This window comes from Mauremys mutica, chromosome 2 (assembly GCF_020497125.1).
Source record: "Mauremys mutica isolate MM-2020 ecotype Southern chromosome 2, ASM2049712v1, whole genome shotgun sequence".
In the NCBI taxonomy this organism is placed as follows: Eukaryota; Metazoa; Chordata; order Testudines; family Geoemydidae; genus Mauremys; species Mauremys mutica.
Genome location: NC_059073.1, coordinates 287,723,931 through 287,743,572, shown reverse-complemented (window position 1 = coordinate 287,743,572; position 19,642 = coordinate 287,723,931). Strand labels below are relative to the sequence as shown.

Below are 19,642 nucleotides of genomic sequence, written 5' to 3'. Positions count from 1 at the left end.
TGCAGCAGGGGGCTCAGGGCAGGGAGTTGCAGGGGGTTGGGTGCAGGAGGGCTTCGGGCTCCAGGGTGGAGCCCTGGACACACCAGGGCCAGGGCTGGCTGCCGGTCCCGGCCCCGCTCCACTCTGGGAAGTAGCTGGAACCATGTCCCTGTGGCCCCTGGGGGCGGGGGACGCAGGGCTCCGCATGCTGCTGGCTGCGCCTCCAGGTACCTCCCCGAAGCTCCCATTGGCCGCGGTTCCCGGTGCGGTTCCCGGCCAATGGGAGCTGCGAGGGGGTGGTGCCTGGAAGCCAGGGCAGCACAAGGACGCTGCCCTCTGCCTCCCTCCTCCCCCCACCGCCGCCCCCGGCTGCAGGGATGTGATGCCAGCCGCTTCAGGGAGCGGCACGGGGCTCGAGGGGGGGCAATCCCCTGGCTGTAGTTTGCCCACCCCTAGCCTGGAGGTAGGCCAGGGGGGCGGGCACAAGCCGCTTGTTTGGGACCCCTGCTCCAGATCATGATTTGAGGACTTCAGTAACTCAGCCAGAGGTTAAGGGTCTGTTACAGGAGTGGGTGGGTGAAATTCTGTGGCCTGCAATGTGCAGAAGGTCAGACTAGATGGTCATGATGGTCCCTTCTGGCCTTAAAGTCTTCAAGTCCAGCCTCCTGCCTTTACTAGCAGGAGCAAGTACTGATTTTTGCCCCAGATCCCTAAGTGGCCGCCCTTAAGGATTGAACTCACAACCCTGGGTTTAAGCAGGCCAATGCTCAAACCACTGAGCTATCCCTCCCCTATGTAGGAGTGTCTTGCCATGGGACTTACTAACACAGAACCAGCCAATGAAGCGGAAAGGGAGTAGCAGAGCATAGCTCTCTGCCAATTTCCCGATACAGCTTAAACTACCCAGACTTTTGTAATTTATTATTTGTATTATGGCATCTTAAAGGCCCCAATCAGAAATCAGGGCCCCATCCTTCTAGGTGCTGCACGGACACAGAGAAACACAGGCCCTGGCACAAGAGATTCAGTCCTGTTCAGGGGGTTTTACCCACCAGACCCCGCCCCGAGTAGTTCTGGGGAACCCCAGGCTAAGCGGAATGGCCAGCGTTTCCACATTTGATCGCCAACGTTAGGCACCAAAAAACATGCCTTAGCCCCTACACTAGTGGCCCCTTTTTTTAGAATGGCTCAGCTCCCTACAGCGCTCCCTGACTTCAGTGTTTAGTGCAAGAATCCTGCCTAGGTCAGGACTCTCCTGCATGATCCCTCTATCGTGCGCCAGTCACAGTTTCCCATCTGTGCCTGAGTCACAGAGGATGGTGACTCTGTTACAGCACTAGCAGAGAGCCCGGCTCTGGAGGTCCCAGGTTAAAATCCCCAGTGCTGGCCAAGGTTTCAGCTGTGACCCTTTCACGCTCCATGCCTGTCTGCCCCTGTGGGGAACAGAGGACTGCAGTCCGCTTCCGGTGCCAGCATACTGTGGGAGGGGCATCGCCACAGGGCGTGCCCTGGACACACACAGTCCTACGTGCCTTCGAAAACAATGTCTGTGCCTAGACGATTTCCCAGCCGCGGGTTTGTGATCTTTAGCTTCATTGTGGCAAGTCCTCTGCAAGGAAAAGCACCAACACAGGTGAGTAGCGGGGAGATGGTTTAAATGAAAGGAAGTGGCCAGAGGCCAAGCAATGTAATCTCCTGAGGCAGGGAATCCCAGCCTGTGGTTCTCTGAGGTACATATAATTCAAGGCTCCCGCAATATCCATCCATTAGATAGGTGTTCCATGGCCTCTGCCTGTAACCCAGAAGTACTCAATACTCATATAAGAAAGCAGCATGGTCCAGAGGATTATCCACTAGACTGGGAGTCAGGTGAGCTGGGTTCTGTGCCAGGGCAACGATGATACCTGCCCTCTAGTACAAAGAGCCCTGAGATCTAGGGATGAAAAGTACCATCCAGGGGGCAGTAAATGAGGTAGTGGCTGGAGCTAGTCTACAGGAGGGGGGAGACAAAACAGGGGACCTCCTCCCTCCGAGCAGCTGGGAAGGGGTGGCAGAGAGGCTGTTACTTTGCAATGGCATAAGGTGGCTGTAGGGTGGGGTTCTGCTGTGGCTCACTGCCTGGCCATCCCCAGGTGAGGAAGATGGCCTAAGCCGATCAGCCCCGGCCTGGGGGAAAGGGGTAACAGCCAAGTGCTCTGCAACACTACGGCGCTGAATGCAATGTGCCACTGACCGCGCTAGCTCCCAGCAGAGGGCGGCATTGGCAGTGACTGACTGCAAGGGGATTTTGCAGTGGTGAGGCGCATTAGAGTCGTGATATCATATCGGATAATGAGGTGAATCCTATCCCCTGGGATATTTAAAACCAGGCTGGCCCAAGCGCTGTAAGGAGCAACGCTGCTCCATCAGAAAGAGCAAACACATGACCGAATAGCCCCTCTGGTTTCTACGGTCACGTGGTCTGCTGGAGACGGAGTGGAATAGATGGACCATTCGTGTGTTGAGTTTAGCAGCTACTGTGTTCGAAAAATAAAGGCAGGCTGGAATCACAGGGCTGAGGAAAATCTCTTTCTTGTTCAGGAAGGATAGTAGAAGGATATGTCAGCCCAGGGGTGGTAGGTAAAGGAGCCCGTCCCCTGGTAGAACATTGCAGACAAAAGACGACAAAATGGATCCAACCCTCCAATTTCAAGTCATTCACGCATAATGAGATCCCACACACCATGTGGGTGTGAGTAACTATGGACACCAAACTTTTCCTTTCCTTTTTTTCTCTGCCAGATCTGGAGACCCTTGTCTGTTAGGGTGGTAACCCACCAACATGGGTATTAAAGCAGTGTTACCGAGTTATGAGCTGGGGTTCTACGCTCTGATCTTGACTTGTGCGGTGGTGTACAGTGGAAATGGGATCTTCGACGCATCGAGAGGTAATTTTCCTAATCCAAGCTAGCCAGGTGTGGGTGTGTAAATGGTAGGTGTATTCCAAACAGGTATTCTTACAATCCAGAATTCAGAAGGAGCCCAATTTCCACCCATTTGCAATATTTTTTCTTATAATCATAAGTATAAAGCTCTTGGACTTGATTCTCTGCTGAGAATGACCTTGTGAGTCACTTACACCTGAGCAAAGTAGGTGTGAAATGCTGTGTTCCACGCTCACTGGGCACAGATGTGAATGGCGACATCAGGCACAAAGAAGTGGCAAAGCCCCTCTGTCAACGTCCTAGCCAGGCCGATACATTATCTTCAAGGGCTCTGCTCGTCAGCAACGCAGCACATCTTTTTATGGAACACCAGACCACAGCACTGCTGACGGCTGGGTCCCCCTCCCCCTATGAGCGCTCCCAATTCTTCCTATCTACAGCGTATCATCTCATGATGGTTCCTCAAACAGGGCAGGGGCAGGATGTTGGAGAAATCCCTTGTTGGAGGCTCTTTGGTCTTTGCTCCTTTCCTCTGGCTCCTTTAGCAGTGCAAACAACCCTCGTAGGGATGATCATTCTGGGTTGAGTCTGAAGCACATTGGTGGGGTGATGCAGGTGACGCTTGGACTGCTGCTGCCTATGATGTATCTGTCTGAAGCATAATCAGGGGGCTTCAGGTTGAGGGTGGTCATGCCAGCCCCCTCCAGCTAAACCCTAAATCCACACAGTTAACTGGGCATAGCTATGACTGAGACTAATACTGCCTTGATGGACCAAGGAGCAATCCAATCAGCTGACCGAGAACCTTCCCCTAAGCCCACTGAAATCAATGAAGCTCTTTCTAATGACTTCAGTGGGCTTTGGATCAGGCCCATAGGTTTCAGAAGAGTGGCTCCACTCCCAAATCCCATGGGAGCTGCAGGTGCTCAGCACCTCCTATGATTGGTCCCTTATGGGCTGGCTGTAGGGATGTCAAGGTTCCTTCCCCACTCTGAACTCTAGGGTACAGATGTGAGGACCCTCATGAAAGCCCCCATAGCTTATTTACCAGCTTAGGTTTACAGTAAGCTGCCACCACCAAGTGTGTTCCAAATCAGGGGAGAGCCACTTGGAACTCTGCCTTCCCCCAAATATTTCCCAAGTCCCTAACCACCCCCCGCTTTCCTGGGCAGATTTTAGACTAATTCCTCCCCTCCTCCCCCGAAGTCCTTACACCTCTTTTCCTGGGTAGGCTTGAGAGTTTACCTTCACCAATTAGTCCTGGTGAACACAGATCCAAAACCCTTGGATCTTAAAACAATGAAAAATCAATCAGGTTCTTAAAAGAAGAACTTTAATTAAAGAAAAGGTAAAAATCATCTCTGTAAAATCAGGATGGAAAATAACGTTACAGGGTAATCAGATTCAAAGAGCCCAGAGGAACCCCCTCTAGCCTTAGGTTCACAGTTACAGCAAACAGAGGTAAACCCTCTAGCAAAAGGAACATTTACAAGTTGAGAAAACAAAGATAAAACTAACACGCCTTGCCTGGCTGTTACTTACAAGTTTGAAATATGAGAGACTTGTTCAGACAGATTTGGAGAGCCTGGATTGATGTCTGGTCCCTCTTAGTCCCAAGAGCGAACAACCCCCAAAACAAAGAGCACAAACACAAGCCTTCCCCCCACCAAGATTTGAAAGTATCTTGTCCCCTTATTGGTCCTTTGGGTCAAGTGTCAGCCAGGTGACCTGAGCTTCTTAACCCTTTACAGGTAAAAGGATTTTGGTGTCTCTGGCCAGGAGGGATTTGATAGTATTGTACACAGGAGGGCTGTTCCCTTCCCTTTATAGTTATGACGAGGGGTAACAGAGAAGCTGTCTGGCACCCCCAGAAGTACCCCACCCTAAGTGCTCAGGGGGCGACTCGAAAGAGCTGGAGTGATGGCGGAGATGGCTCCTTGGGTTGAGTGGGATTTTTCAAAGGGGAAGAAGAGCTGTAGCTACACAGCTCCCGTTCTGTGCCCACAAGGGGGGCTGAGGTGCTGGTGAAAGCATGAGCCCGAGAATAATACGCAAGGCTTCACTGAGGGAAGAACTTTCACTCCAAGCTGCGTGCGGAGTCCCTGAGGCGCGCGGAGGGGCTGCGGGGGACTCTGGCCCTTCGGGACAGCTGGCCAGGCAGGACTCCGCCAAGGGGAGTTCTCTGCGATGTTATATCCCCGGCGCTTATCTCAGGGTTATACGGGGTCAACAGCTGGCTACATTCATAAATTGTACATATTATATAAACTGACTTGTTTACAGACAAAAATATGCTGACCGGTACTAAACCATATCTTGGCAGGGTCTATCAGGCAAAGTTCACTGAACGGCCTGCATCTTCCGCTCACGGGCAAAAATCTGTCTGGGGATTGGTCCTGCTTTGAGCAGGGGGTTGGACTAGATGACCTCCAGAGGTCCCTTCCAACCCTGATATTCTATGATTCTATGATTTCATATTCAGTCACATGCTTGGTCCGCCACTTAGCTCCTCGTCAATCTTCTGCAACCTTGCCCCTGTAGGTTCGTTCCAGCAGAAGCCACGCAGTAAATCCCACGCCCGGTCACTTTTGAAAACCTCAGCTGCTTTTTCTCCTCCCATCTACCAGAAAGAGGCAGCTAACCTGGGGAAAACCCCTCCCCTGCTTACCCCGATGCTCGTCCCCTGTGCTGACCAATCACGGGGAAGAAGTGCTGCAGCATCACGGCGCAGGCCCTGACTCAGCAACGCCCTGGAGCGCGTGCTCCACTGTAAGCGAGTGCAGTGGCTTCAATGGGAGCTGCGCATGAGCTCAAAGTGAAGCACGTGCCTAAGTGCTTTGCGGCCTTGGGCTGCGTACAGAAGACAGTCTCCGCATCAGAGTGGTTTCTCCCCGGGTAACACCTGTTCTTTTGCAGATAATGTGAACAGAAAAGCCTTTCGGCAGGGCATAAAGCCGGGCTGGCATTACTTCGGCAGGAAAATGGTAAGTAACCCAACAGCGGGACACTGGTTGCTTAAAGTACCACCACCAAGGCTGCCAGCTACCAAAAAAAGGGCCCTGACTTTTCCGCCGCTCGGGTCTCTCTGCACAGTCCGCGCGAACCTTTCTGCTGCTTGTCGGAACGACCGTGTCATCAATTAAAAGTTCACTCGCTAAGGAATATATTATTTACGCAACACAGCAAGCGTGCATGGCCTTTACGTGCACCTAGAGACACAAGTGATCCCAGCAGAGCCCATACAGGGTTGCTAGAGCTAAGCTAACATCCTTTGAAATCAACAGATGGTAGAAAGGGCAGGAAAATAACTTGAACTGTGGGCCTGATCCTGTGAGGTGCCAAGTGCCCTCGACTCCTGTTGAAGTCAATGGAAGTAAAGGGCCTCCAGCACCGAGAAGGAGCAGGTGCTGTATCTGTGCTATCTGATAGAGAAGGACATTTTGGGGAGCTGAAGGCTTAGGGGGGAGGAGGGTTACTAAGCAGGAAGTCAGAGATTAGGGGGCCTTGCAGCGACTGCAGTAGCCTTTCCGTGGCTTGTCCGTGCTGACGTGGCTCTGTTCTGACAGGACGCAGCTGACTTTGAGTGGGCGATGTGGTTCACCTCATTCAGGAACATCATCATCTTTGCCCTTTCAGGGCACATCCTGTTCGCCAAGATCTGCTCCATGGTGGCTCCTCAGGTGAGCAAGGGCCATTCCCCAGACATGCCCAGACAGGGGCGCACATGGTAGTGCAGGGCAAACACAGATCCCTTTCCTTGCTTAACTAGTGATGGCGTCATTTACGATTCCAATAAACACTGTTCACAGGGCACATTCCTTGGACCTAGGGGACTTTTTTAAAGGTCTGCAAATGCCTCATGCTCTGACCCGCCCTTGTGGGGCTCAGGGCTTGTTTATCTCGAAACGTGACAGCGGCACAGCTGCGACGCATTAGCACTTCAGTGTAGACACTACCTACGCTGACGGGAGGGGTTCTCCTGAGAGGAAGGAGGTAGGTCGACGGAAGAATTCTTCTGTCAACCTGGCACCGTCTACACAGGGAATTAGGTCGGCTTAATGACGCCGCTCGGGGGGTGTGGATTTTTCACACCCCCTCAGTGATGTAGTTATGCTGACCTCATTTTCTAGTTTAGGCCAGGCCTAAGACAAAAGAACTCAGCTGGGCCACAGAGAATCCACAGTCACGCTGGCAGGGTGGAAGCTAAATACTTGGCACTTTGGACAATATCACAAAAACCATCTGTGTATATTGAGAATTTGATGGGAGAGGGGGCTCCCCCCATGAATGACCTTCGAAGTGTGGCCCATTAAAAGCCTTCCAGGGCAGGGACTGTCTATCACTTAGGCACTACCATAGTAAAACTAACTAACAATTGCTGGGTGCGGGTGATCAGGCCATGAGTGGCTGTGACCGAGAGATGCTGAAGGACTATTTGGTTCTCGACTTTCCAGACAATGTTGTTTTTTTCAATCACACTTTTGGGGGATAGTTTTCTACCTCTTTGTCCGTCGCTCATTTAATCAGGGCAGATGCATAAAAGCAGGATCATTGCTCATTATTTACTACAGCTGCTTGTGCGTGGGGGGGCGGGACATTTCATTAACCTTGTTTTCCTTTTCTAAAAAGTGTCATAAAAAATCCACAAATCTGAGACCTCCTGGCTCAGTTATTGCAACTCAGAGAGGAGGGACGGTCCAGTGGTTAGCGTACTAGCCTGCGACTCAGGAGACCTTGGGCAAGCCAATTAGGGCCAAATTTTTAAGGTGTTTTGGTGCCTAACTCCCATTAATTGCAACACAGGTTAGGTGTCTAAATACCTTTACAATCCGGGCTTTCGTCTCGCTGTGGCTCCGTTCCCCACCTGGGAAGTGGGCATAACAGCACTTCCCTACCTCACTGGGGTGCTGTGAGGATAAAGACATTAAAGATTGTGAGGTGCCGGGGTGATGGGAGGCAGATAAGTACCTGAAAGAGAAACTTATTGGTTGAAATCCTGGCCCCACTGAAGTCAGTGTGAGTGTCACTGCTGAGGTCAGTGATGTTAAGATGGCACCCATCTAGGAATGGTGGCACATGCCTGGAAAAAGCCCCAAATGGTGCAAAACTGAAAAGAACCTGGGGGTCCTGCTGGATAATCAGCTGAACACAAGCTCCCAGGGTGATGTGATTCTAAGAGGACTAATGCAAACAAGGAGAGGGGCAGAAAACTCCCCCATCTTGGCTGGATGTTAAAAATAATAATAATAACCACCCACATACGCTGATCTGCTCTAGTGTAAAGGAAACTGTTCCTGCTCCCCCTGTACCTGCCTGGCACCCCCGCGGTGCAGTGGGCGGCAGGGTTCTGTTGCCTGTGGGCGCTGGGTGTTAGACTCCCCCAGGGGCAGCCTGACGCATGGTCTCTTTTCTCACAGCACAGATCTGTGGTTTACATGCTCTATGGGATGTTGGCCGTGCTGGGCACCATGGGCCGTGCCTACCTGATGATTGTCCTCTCTCACTGCGTTGTGCTCTACACTGTGGCACTGGCTAAGCAGAGGTGGTTATGCTTTGCGGCCGGGCTTTGCTGCCTGGCCTCTTTCAGGCTGGAACCTTTCAGCACGTGGCAGGTACGTGTGCAGCCGGTTTCTTTCCAGCGCGCAGCTCGGTTTTGTTCCCAGGGTCGTGCCCTGGCCACACACCAGTGTATTTGGGCCTATGATTTGATAGCTCTTGTCAAACTAAAACATTTGAGGAAGAGCCACCTGTATGGAGGCACATCCTCTAATGGCTAGAGCAGGAACCAGGACTCTTGGGTTCTATTCCTGGCCCTGCCACTGATGAGCTAGGGGCCTCAGGCAGGTCATTTAGCCTGTCTGTGCCTCAACATCCCCAGAGATTATAATTGTTTCAGTTTAGCAATGTAATATAATACATGGAGATGCACCAATCTCATAGAGCTGGAAGGGACCCCATAGGGTCATTGAGTCCAGCCCCCTGCCTTCCCTAGCAGGACCAAGTACTGATTTGTGCCCCAGATCCCTAAGTGGCCCCCTCAAGGGTTGAACTCACAACCCTGGGTTTAGCAGGCCAATGCTCAAACCACTGAGCTATCCCTCCCCCTTAAGTACCTGAGCAGTCCCATGGAAGTAGTGATAGCCCCAGCGCACACTTGGTGCAGAGGGTTCTAGACTGGGACTCAGGCTCTGCATCGAGTTAGCTGGGTGACTCTGAGTGCATCATTTCCCCTCCTTGTGCCTCAGTTTCTCCATCTTTTAAAATGGTATTGAACGCATTGGTAAGGTGCTTCAGGATCTATGGCTGAAAAGCTCTATGGAAGAGCTGGATATTATTATTATTAAATTACTGGTAGGCATATTCCTTAATTAGCTTGCTGACTCAGGACCAGTAATACTTCTCTGCCTTACAAGGGTATTATAAGGCTTAAAACCAAAGTCCTGCCTACCCACAGTCCATCAGGGCTTGATTTTCAGAGGTGCCGAGCACCCGCAATTCCCGTTAGAGAAAACAGAAGCTCTGGGTTCTCAGCACTTCTGCACATCAAGCCATTTCCTGTAGCACGTTTTGCAGACGTAAAGGTGATAGTCCGAGCTCCCTTGGCCCAGTCCCACCGCTGGGAATTACTTTCTGTCAATCTGAATGCCCCTTTGCAATTTCGCAGCTGCAATTTCCCATTCAAGCCATTTGTATAGACTGGCTAGTGGTCACATTCCACCCCAGAGGTGGCTGCAGGTCAGCACTGGGTGAAGTCATCCCTGTGTGTGATATTCTATAAGGGTGACATTCACACCTGTTCCAAAGACCAGCACAAAACCTACACCCCCTTCAGTGCTCTATTGAGCTCTTATGTGCACCCTCGGCCTTGTGCTAGACTCCTGCACAATGGTGAATTTCAGCTTAGAGTTTTTGTGATCCTTCTGGTTGTAAGAGCCAGACCATTCAAGCTAGAAATAAGGGGCAGTTTTTTTTCAATAGCGAGGGTAATTGACCACTGGAACAATTTACCTAGGGAGGTGATGGGTTCTCCACCCCTTCAAGTCTTTCCATCAAGACTGGGTGTCTCTTCAAAATATACGCTATAGCTTCAATGGAAATTATGGGCTTGGTGCAGAAATTAGTGTGTGAGGTTCAAGGGCTCATGTTATACAGGAGGTTAGACTAGATAATTTTAATGGTACTTTTCTGGTCTTAAAATCTATGCAGCTACGCTCTCAGAAAGTAAGGCGCCATTCATAGAGAAACATACCTGAAGCCAGACTCGGTCGTAGAAGATGCCAACTGTAGGCAGTTGCACAGAAGACGACCTTTTCAGCCATATGACATAGTAACTATTCTTTTTTGTTTAGAATGGATTTGTAACAAGAACTTTTGATCTTCAAGATGTTCTGTTTTATGGAGGAAGCGGCTTTACCATCATGCGCTGCATGAGCTTTGCGCTGGAGAACTCCGAGAGGAAGGAAGGGATTTACTCCATCATTGACCTGCTGAAATATAATTTCTACCTCCCGTTTTTTTTCTTCGGACCCATCATGACCTTTGATCGATTCTACTCTCAGGTACTAGCTTTGTGGTTTTCCTCCTTACATCTTACGGGGCAGATTTTAAAAGGGATCCTCAGCCCAGTCTCCCACTTCGAACCTGTAGTTTTACTCCCACAAATAATTGCTGGCACAGTCAGTTTCATTTACACATATGCTTACCTGATTTGAGGGCGCAAGTCAGGTAGCTAGACACAGTGCTTAATTTAGCATAGAATCATAGAAGATTAGGGTTGGAAGAGACCTCAGGAGGTCATCTAGTCCAACCCCCTGCTTAAAGCAAGACAAAAAGGGTGCTGGGGCTCAAAGAATTTTTTTACATTCTGATGCAGCAAGCCCAGAGGTGACGGGGATATGAACTGCCAAGCCCAGAGGTGCCAGGGCTCAGCACAAATTTTAAACAGTGGCTAAACATCAAGGTGACATCAGTTGCACCTGCAATTAGGCGAAGGAACAAAATTCCGATGCAAAACAAGAAGCTGTTTCTAAAACTCAGCGCCACTGGCTCAAGTTTTCAGCTGAGCTGTTTCTACCGAAAATATGTGAAGAAATGTGTTGCAGTGAAGTCACTGGACTAGGATCTTGGTTCAATTCCTGGCTTTGCCACTGACTCACTGTGCAACTTTGGGACTAAATTTCTCTGTGTCTGTTTCCCATCTTCAAAATGGGGATGATAATTCTTCTTTAATTCCTAGGGGTGTTGCAAGAATAAATTCATTGTTTGTGAGGAGCTGAGGTACTATGGGGGGCCAGATGACAACCTAGATGACAGACAGAAGTTGCACCTGCAAAGTACTCAGCGGTGTGCAGATAGTTAGCTGCCCCTACAACTTCCCATTTGTACATGCAGTTATCCCCACGTGCACATGCTCACACATTGTGCAGCTGCCACGTGGGCCCCAAGGTGGACTAGACACATTATATGTTTGCGTCCCTTGTGTGTCGCATCTTTGTGTCTGTCCGTCCTCCCACAATGTATGTGTGCAACACTGCCCTCTACTGGATGCAACATCAGACCTGCTTAGGCAGGCTAAGACACGTGATCACGTCGCCCTCTAGCTGCTGTAGCCGACAGACACTATGAGCCTTCATATAAGAGAGAATTTCAGTCTAGAGAGACAAGGTGGGGGAGGTAATAGCTTTTATTGGACCAACTTTTGTTGGTGAGAGAGACAAGCTTTCGAGCTACACAGAGCTAAATTTTATATAGGCCTGATTTTCAGAGGTGCTGAGTGCCCATAGCCTCACTGAAGTTAACGGGAGATGTAGATATTCTAAGGCTCAGAAAAATCAAGCCATTTATCTATCTATAAATAAATAAAAAACAGACAAATGAATTTTTATACTGGGAAGTGGCTTGGCAACTAAATATATGGGTTCCTCCTGCTCCTCCTATCATACTCCTATGTCTGTATATACGTACACGTGTGTATCTATATATACACACTAATGCACATACATATGTTACATGTTGGTACAACACAGAACTTATCTTTGCAAGGAGAACTTCCAAATGTATGCAGTTACCCAGTAATCCTAGTCATTGGCTGATACTCAACTGTCTGTTCAAAAAGGAGAAACAGAACCCACAACTCAGTACGACACCAAATAAGGTGGAAATGTTAAGCCTTGGAACAAGCACATGCTGTTTCTTTTTGCCGTATTTTTGGTCTTGAAACCTGAAAGAGATGATGAACTCCCAGTGCGGGAACCCAGCTGACATCTGTGTAGTATGTGATATTTAAACACAAAGCAACATAGCAGCACCGCGCTCATTTTCACCCTCCCTATCACAGCTTTGCTTTTAAAATGATTCAAAACCTAAATATTAGCAAGGCAACAAAATGACACGCCAGTTCTTTTTTCCCCCATTTCTCCCCCAAAAAGGCTAGGAAAAAATCCACTCACAAACACAGCCAGCATGCTAGCAGATCGTGGAATATTAATCAGCCCCCTTTCATTTTCTTTTAAAGGAACACGGTCAAGTGGAGGTCTAAAATTCAGGATCTGAACCCAGAAACATTCTCTAAAACCTAACGCAAATAGAAATCATGTAATTAATTCAAAAAAATTTCAGTGAAAACATGGGGCTGGTAAATGCTTCCCTGCAGGGATGGAACTGCAAACATGGCAGTATTGGTGCTGAGGCAGAAGAACTAGCAAGTGAAACTGACTAGTGTATCCTCATTGCCCAAGTGAAGCGAAGTACATAACATAAAACAGAATAAACGGCTTAACAAACTCCTCCCTCTTATCACCCTGTATTGGTATTAGCAAGGCAGGCAAAAATGGCTTTTGCATCTTGACAGTGTCTCTTTAGTTTTGAAGACTAAACCAGAATGCTGATCGTGCAGATTCATCGTGGCACTGCATGATGACGACATGGTCACTGGATTTGTGTGTGTAGGCCATGTCGTTTACAGACAGCCTTATGCCTCACCATGTAACTGTGGCCAAATCCCAGCCTCCAAACTGTTTTCTCCATCTGCACCTCCTCCTATGAAGTGCTGAGTGCCCTGGTAACATAAATAAGTGTGGCAGCACACTCTAGGGGGTGACCCAACACCAAGGAGTACAGCCTGATGTTGCTGCCAGCTAACGGAGCTATATTTTGTCTCCAATGGTAGAGATCTGTGTTTTGATGCATGAGGTTCTGGGTTCAAACCCTGCTGATGAGAGGTTTCGTTGCACCCTCATCTACTAATGAAGTCAATAGGAATTGAGGATTCTCTTCTTGCATCTTAGGGCTGGGCCTTATCTGTCTCCAATAAGTGACACACAGTGCAGTAAATAACTTCTCAAAGTTAATTCTAGTGCTCCTCCCAAAGCATATGCTCCACCCATCTGACATCTACGGTCCGTTCTGTCTCACCTGCACGCAAAGCAGACATGATGCCGACTGCCAGATACCAACAGGCCAACCTCACACATCCACTAATTACTGTCCCTGGGGAACTCCCAGTCAAACACCATTTGCAACCTGCACAGCTGCTGCCACATAAGTTCTCCTGTGCAAGACTGAAAATGTGATATGATGTGACATCAACACAGGGGACCACATCCTGTGCTCGTTTTCCCGGGGGTAAATCCAGAATTGGCTGACTGATACCAGTGGAATTACTCCCTCTGTGCAGTGGTGTCGCAGAGAAGTTGGCCCGAGATTCCACGTCAGGCTGTAATTAAGCCTTCTAATTATTCAGTGCCACCAAACCTCGTGACCCTTATGTTTTTAGATTCAGCCCACACCCACGCTGGAGTATGTCAATGCCTTTTTGTTTCATCCCCTGCAGACTGGTTCCCAGGCTCAAAACCCCGAAGGAACCAGTAAGATCATCTAGTCCGACCTCCTGCATAGCAAAAGGCACAGCACTTCACCCAGCACTTCCTGCACTAAGCCCAACAGCTCCCTTTTATTTACAGAGGAAGTGGCCCTGCACCCCGGATCGAGTGCTCAGAGCTACCTCTCTCCGGAGCAGCCTCCTCGGAGTTCACGCTGCTTCTCCCCAGGGCCCCTCTCCAGTGGCATTGCCTTTAAAAACAACAACAAAAGGAGGGATTGTTAGAGAAAATAAAGGGAAGTTCACAAACAAGCCAAACATAAAGCGGGAGATAAACACAGCTGCACTAGCACATGACTGCAGAAGGCATAGCTAGTTAGCTCCTATATATGGCTAACAAGCTAGGTCAGCGTAACTGCCACAGACTCCCTAGCTGCACCTGCAAGACCGCGATGCTAAATGGACATGCAACAGATTCTTCTGCCCTTCTCCTTAGGAGGCTGCTGAAAATCTGGCCCTGAGGGGCCTGATTATATTTTGAACTTGCCGTGGCAAGTTACACACTTCATTACAGCGTTGACGATCGCAGGTCGTTGAGGGCTAGTTCGGGGAGGCAAGGGTGGAGCCGGGAACAGTGACAGGACTCCGGGGCTCACTTCTGGCTAGGAGCGGCCTCAGCTGTTTTGCCGGCCAAGGTGAAATTTTTTTTGGCATCCCTACTCCCCACCCCCTCACAGTGGCAGAGAAAAACAAAAACAAAATGCTGGCCAGTCGGGGGGGGGGGGGGGAGACAAGTGGTGTAGCTGTTCGGCACCCGCCCTGGAAGCTGGCACCCAGGGCGACTGCCCTGCTTGCCCATCCTTAGAACCAGCCCTGCTCCTGACTCTGCCCCTAACTGGCTCTGTGACTTCTGAGCAGTCACTTAGCCTCTCTGGTTCTCAGTTTATCCACCTGTAAATTGGGAGCACTGGTCATACCAATTAACTCAGGCCTGGTCTACACTGGAAAATTAGGTCGGCATAACTGCGTCGCTCAGAGGTGTGAAAAATACACACCCTGAGGGGTGTAGTTAAGCCAACCTGAGTCCCTGTGTAGACAGAGCTAGGTCAATGGACAAATTCTTCCGTCGACCTAGCTACGGCTCTCGGAGGTGGATTGCCTACTCCTGTGGGAGAATCCCTCCTGTTGGCAAACTCTGTCCTGGAAATTTCCACTACTTGCATCCGAAGAAGTGGGTATTCACCCACGAAAGCTCATGCTGCAAAACGTCTGTTAGTCTATAAGGTGCCACAGGATTCTTTGCTTTACAGATCCAGACTAACACGGCTACCCCTCTGATACTCTGTCCTGTCTACACTGTGCTGTGCTGCTATAGCATTGTAAGTGTCGCCAAGCCCTCGGCCTAGATCCTCTAACGGTCCCTTTGAGCCTTTACATCTAGGAATTTCCAGGGATGCTCTGCGGCTGAATTGACTAATGTTTAGAAAGTGCATTGACTGCAATGGACGTTTCCCTGAACAAAAACTGAGTAAGGACCTCAGGACCGGACCCGTTAATACATCAGAAACTTGCATCTCTGAAACCCTCCCATCTGCCCACCCCGCCTCATTATCCAAACTTGGGCCAGGCTTGGATGTGCATTGCTGCACTGAACGGTCCATTGAGATGTCACGCCTCCCCAGCTCCATTCGGACGAATGAGATTGCATTGGGCAATATTCAGGGCCTCGCCTGCCCAAAGAACCAAAGCCTGCTTTTTGACAGCCCTGATGCTGTAAAAGCTGCAGCTTGTCAGAGCTGAACTGTCCTCTCCCTTATGACACTTCCCCTCCAGGCAATACCAAGCCCACCAGAATCCCCCAGACGACACATTTTGATGATGCTTAAAACACACGACATCTCCTCCCACTGCAGCTGCCATTTCCCCTTTCAGAAAGGGTGGGCTGCACAATGGCGCCATCTATGGGATGGAGGACCCTGAAATATTGTTGGTACAGTGCCTTGTTAATAACAAATAATAATATAATAATTATAGTAACAGTTGCATAATACCCAAAGATGGGATGGGTGCATCAGAAAAATCAAAGAAAGACTCGGTCCCTTCCCCCAAAGAGTTCACAGGGTAAAGATGTGCGTACACAAGGGGGTTTTAATTTCCCATGGGTGTTATCACTGGTACACCCGCACCAGTGGTAGGATTGTGCGTTACTACGTGTCTGTACAGCACCTAGCACAATGGGACTCTGACCCTGTTTGGGGTCTCTAGGTGCTACTGCAGTACACATGAGTAACAACAACAATAGCAGTAGCAACTGTGAGAGCCCAGTGTAGACAAGATTTTAGAAGATCTGGTATTTTTACCACCATTTTAACTAAACCTGCTGACTGCCAGCTTAATTAATACAGTGCTGAACACAAGGTCAGCTGCAGGAATCCTGTCTAAGTTAGGGCTGCAACCAGTCCTGATGCCGGCTCAGCTGGATGGTGGAACCAATGACATTTCCCAATGGAAAACAGGCTTTGGGGCTGACTCGGTGGGACTATTCATGGGAGGAAATGCTAGTCAGCATAAGAGCATCAGCAGCAATTTCTAAGCTCTCTGAGGCAGGGATCATCTCTTTGGTCTGTATTTTGTACAGCACCTAGCACAGTGGGGTCCCGGTCCATGACCCAGGCTCCCAGGCAGCACGCTAATACAAATAACCAATAATAATATGAGAATTTAACACTCTGCAAACATTTCAGCAAAGCATTTATTTTAACCTTGGGCCAAACGCATCCCTGGGTAATTTCACCGGCACAAGGAGGTTCAATTTGAGATGACTGTCCTATTGGGGTTTGTGAAATTATATATTCACTAACACAAACCCTAAACAGTAAGTCTATTTGTCAGGACCCATTGAAATAACTCTTAAAAGATGGGAAACTTTAAAAAGTTGGGGTAATAAGGAGGCATCTAAATGCCCAAGGAGTCTCTGGAAGAGCCATTGGAACGTATGAAATACCAGGTTGGCTCGGACGAATGATCCATCTAGCCCTGTATCCTGTCTCTGACAGTGGCCAGCGCCAGCTGTTTCAGAGCAAGAAACCCCAGAGGGGACAGTTATGGACTAACCAGCCCACAGGAGCAGTTTATTCCTAACTTCCATCACTCAGGATCTGATCTAAAGTCCATTGAAGTCAGGGGGCTTTGAGCTCAGGCCCCGAGAGGCTGGGTCATGCGCAGAAGCATGAGCGTCAACAGGAAGCCGCCGTAGCTGTCACGGACCCAAAACTCACGTGTGAAGAACATTACAACTGAACAAAGTCAAGCACACAAAAGTTAGGAAATGCCAGAATTCAGGTTGCCAGAGCAACTTCAATCTGGCCTCCTTGTGCGTATGTGTTATGACATGACCGGGTATCATTATATATTACTAGACCTTGGAGTCTTTCTCCCCAGGACTCTGCCTCATTCCATTCACAGGACGGACGGTGAGCCTGTGTGGATGGCTATTCGATATTTCTGTTCATCCAGTGTGCCGTTACCCCCCTCCCCCCCAGCCTTATTTACTGAGTACCATCCAGTGCTGACACTGAATACAGAATTGTTCATTTCCCCAGAGGTGTTGCTATGGCACTCAGCACTCTAATATCGAAACGCTTCACTTTTCAATTAATGAAATTCTCTCGTATGAGATGGGGGGCTGTTATTCCCATTTGACAGATGGGAAACTGAGGCATGGAGAGATTAGGGTAAAAGTTTCCACTAATTTTGGGTCCCCAACGTGGGACAGCGAGGGCTTGGGTTTTCAGAGTGCTTAGCATTAAATTGCACTCTGTTTGTTCAAAGCACAACTCCCACTGACTTCAGCTTCTGTGAGCACTCAGCACCTCTGCATATTGTAGGGAGGATCTTTCCCAGGAGAAGGGTGAAAAATCTGCATTTAAGATGCCAGATCCCTCTCCTGTGAATCAGGTTTTAAGGGAAGACTGAGGGTCAGATCTCCTGAAGGGGGGAATCCACCCAGCTAACCTTTTTGGAACAGAAAGTGGGGTGTCCAAAGGGGTCTTACCAATCCAAAACACTCCATTGCAAGATGTTCCTGCGACGCTTGTAAGGGATAAGTTGAAGTCTTCAATAGCTCAGACATAGGTCAGGGGTTTGTTACAGGAGTGGGTGGGTGAGATTCTGTGGCCTGCGTTGTGCAGGAGGTCAGACTAGAAGATGATAATGGTCCCTTCTGACCTTAAAGTCTATGAGTCTATGTAGTCCCAGCTGCGTCAGGCTCCACACCCCGAAAATGAGGAGCCGAGAATTAGCAACCAGCTGACTTGCCCAGCATCACATAAAAACTCCCTGGCAGAGTGTCATGGTGTTCACCAAGCCGACACTGAGCACAGGCAGAAGGGGGGGGTGAGTCTTTCCCCGCTCACAGGCAGCCAGTGCCGCTGCCACAACTGCCCATCATGGAGACAGGCACCCACAGATGGGCCCAATAAGGAAAACAAGTCCAGCTCTAAAGGACGGAGCCTGCAGAGATGAGGAGGCCGTCCCAATACAACAGAAGGCAGGAAGCCTGCATCTCAATGCCGATTTTCTGTCAAGAGAAGTTCCTTTGCCAGCCAACGCCAGGCCTCGGCCTTGTGGAGGAGGAGATGTAATGAGGTTTACAAACCCCATACTGAGCATAGGCAGAAGGGAGAGGAGAATCTTCTCCACTAACAGATGTAAGGAACCCAGGTGTGGATGGCGTAGCCTAGCGGTCACAGCTGGCCTGGGGTCCACAGGTCAAGGACGGCAGCCAGTGAGCAGGTTCAATAAGCAAGAGTCAGAGTCGGGCCAGGTTCAGAGATCAGAGGTAGTACCAGCCTGCAAGAGTCGGGGTCAGCGTCAGGCTGGGGTCGGAGACCGGAGACCAAAAGACGAGATGAGAGCTGAAGTCGCAGCGGGGGCAGAAGTCTGTGTGGTTGCCCAGACAACTTCCCGGGCCCCCTGCCGGGTTAAATAGTGTGCTTTGCCAATCAGAGGGCCACAGGGTACTGTCACTCTGGGTCCTTTGGGTGGGAGGTTCTGCGGCGCCTGCTCTCCACAGTGCCCTCGCGATGTGGCTTTGCAGACCCGCCGGGTGGCCCTGTGGGAACATCCGCTGTTCCAGGCTCTTACAACAGGCAACCACCTGACTACACCCCAGCGCAGCTGCCAGAATGGCCCATCATGGAGGCAGGCACCTACAGCTGGGAACAATAAGGAAAACAGGCCCAGCTCTAATGGAAGGACACCAGAGAGAGATGAGGAGGCAGAAAGGCCTGGGATAGCAGGCGGGCCACAGCCTGCCTCTGAGAAACTGACAGGGGGACAAAGGAAGACTGCAAGCCCTGGAGATTAAGGGCTGATGCACTGAGCTAATTTGAGATGGAGAGAAGGAGACAGTTAGCAGAAAGCTGGGCCCTCTGGAGAGATGCCACAGGAACAGCTGGCACTGAGGCAGGGATAGAATCCGATTCTCCAGGGTGGTATTCAACTGGATGGAAATTTCCTGGGCGGGGTCCGGTGGGAAAATTAGGAAGTGATCATGTAATTAAAGACTGGCTCATTACAGATACATACAAAGGCGAGCTGAATTAAGGGCACCCTTAAATTGGTATTTTCTAGCTTTTCAGTACTTGACTTCGCAACCTTAACCTTAATTTAGGTGTTTCGTATGCAGTTTTCTAAGCTGGTGAACAAGAAAACTGACCAAGTTCCATCCTGTGGAAGCGTATTGACTCCCTCCATGGGTTCAGATTTTGCGAGCCACAGCCGAGGGGTCTGCCCCTTGAGCTAACGGAGTCACTGGTGCTACAAGCAGGCTGGTATTCTCGGTGCGGACCAGCCACTACAGGGGGATGCCGACTTTCCCAACTATTTTGCTGACAGCAGAGAAATGAAGCTATTCAGG

At 49.8% G+C, this 19,642-nt stretch overlaps 1 protein-coding gene across 1 annotated transcript in view; it reads left to right on the top strand.

Moving 5' to 3' along the window:
- HHATL (hedgehog acyltransferase like) overlaps positions 1 to 19,642 on the top strand; it is a 40,049-nt gene that overhangs the window by 5,369 nt on the left and 15,038 nt on the right. Inside the window, exons 2-6 of the mRNA XM_045007779.1 lie at positions 2,761 to 2,906; positions 5,820 to 5,887; positions 6,470 to 6,583; positions 8,321 to 8,515; positions 10,253 to 10,462. Of these exons, the coding sequence (XP_044863714.1) occupies positions 2,801 to 2,906; positions 5,820 to 5,887; positions 6,470 to 6,583; positions 8,321 to 8,515; positions 10,253 to 10,462 (693 nt within the window). The 5' untranslated portion in view covers positions 2,761 to 2,800. The remainder of the gene's footprint in view (positions 1 to 2,760; positions 2,907 to 5,819; positions 5,888 to 6,469; positions 6,584 to 8,320; positions 8,516 to 10,252; positions 10,463 to 19,642) is intronic.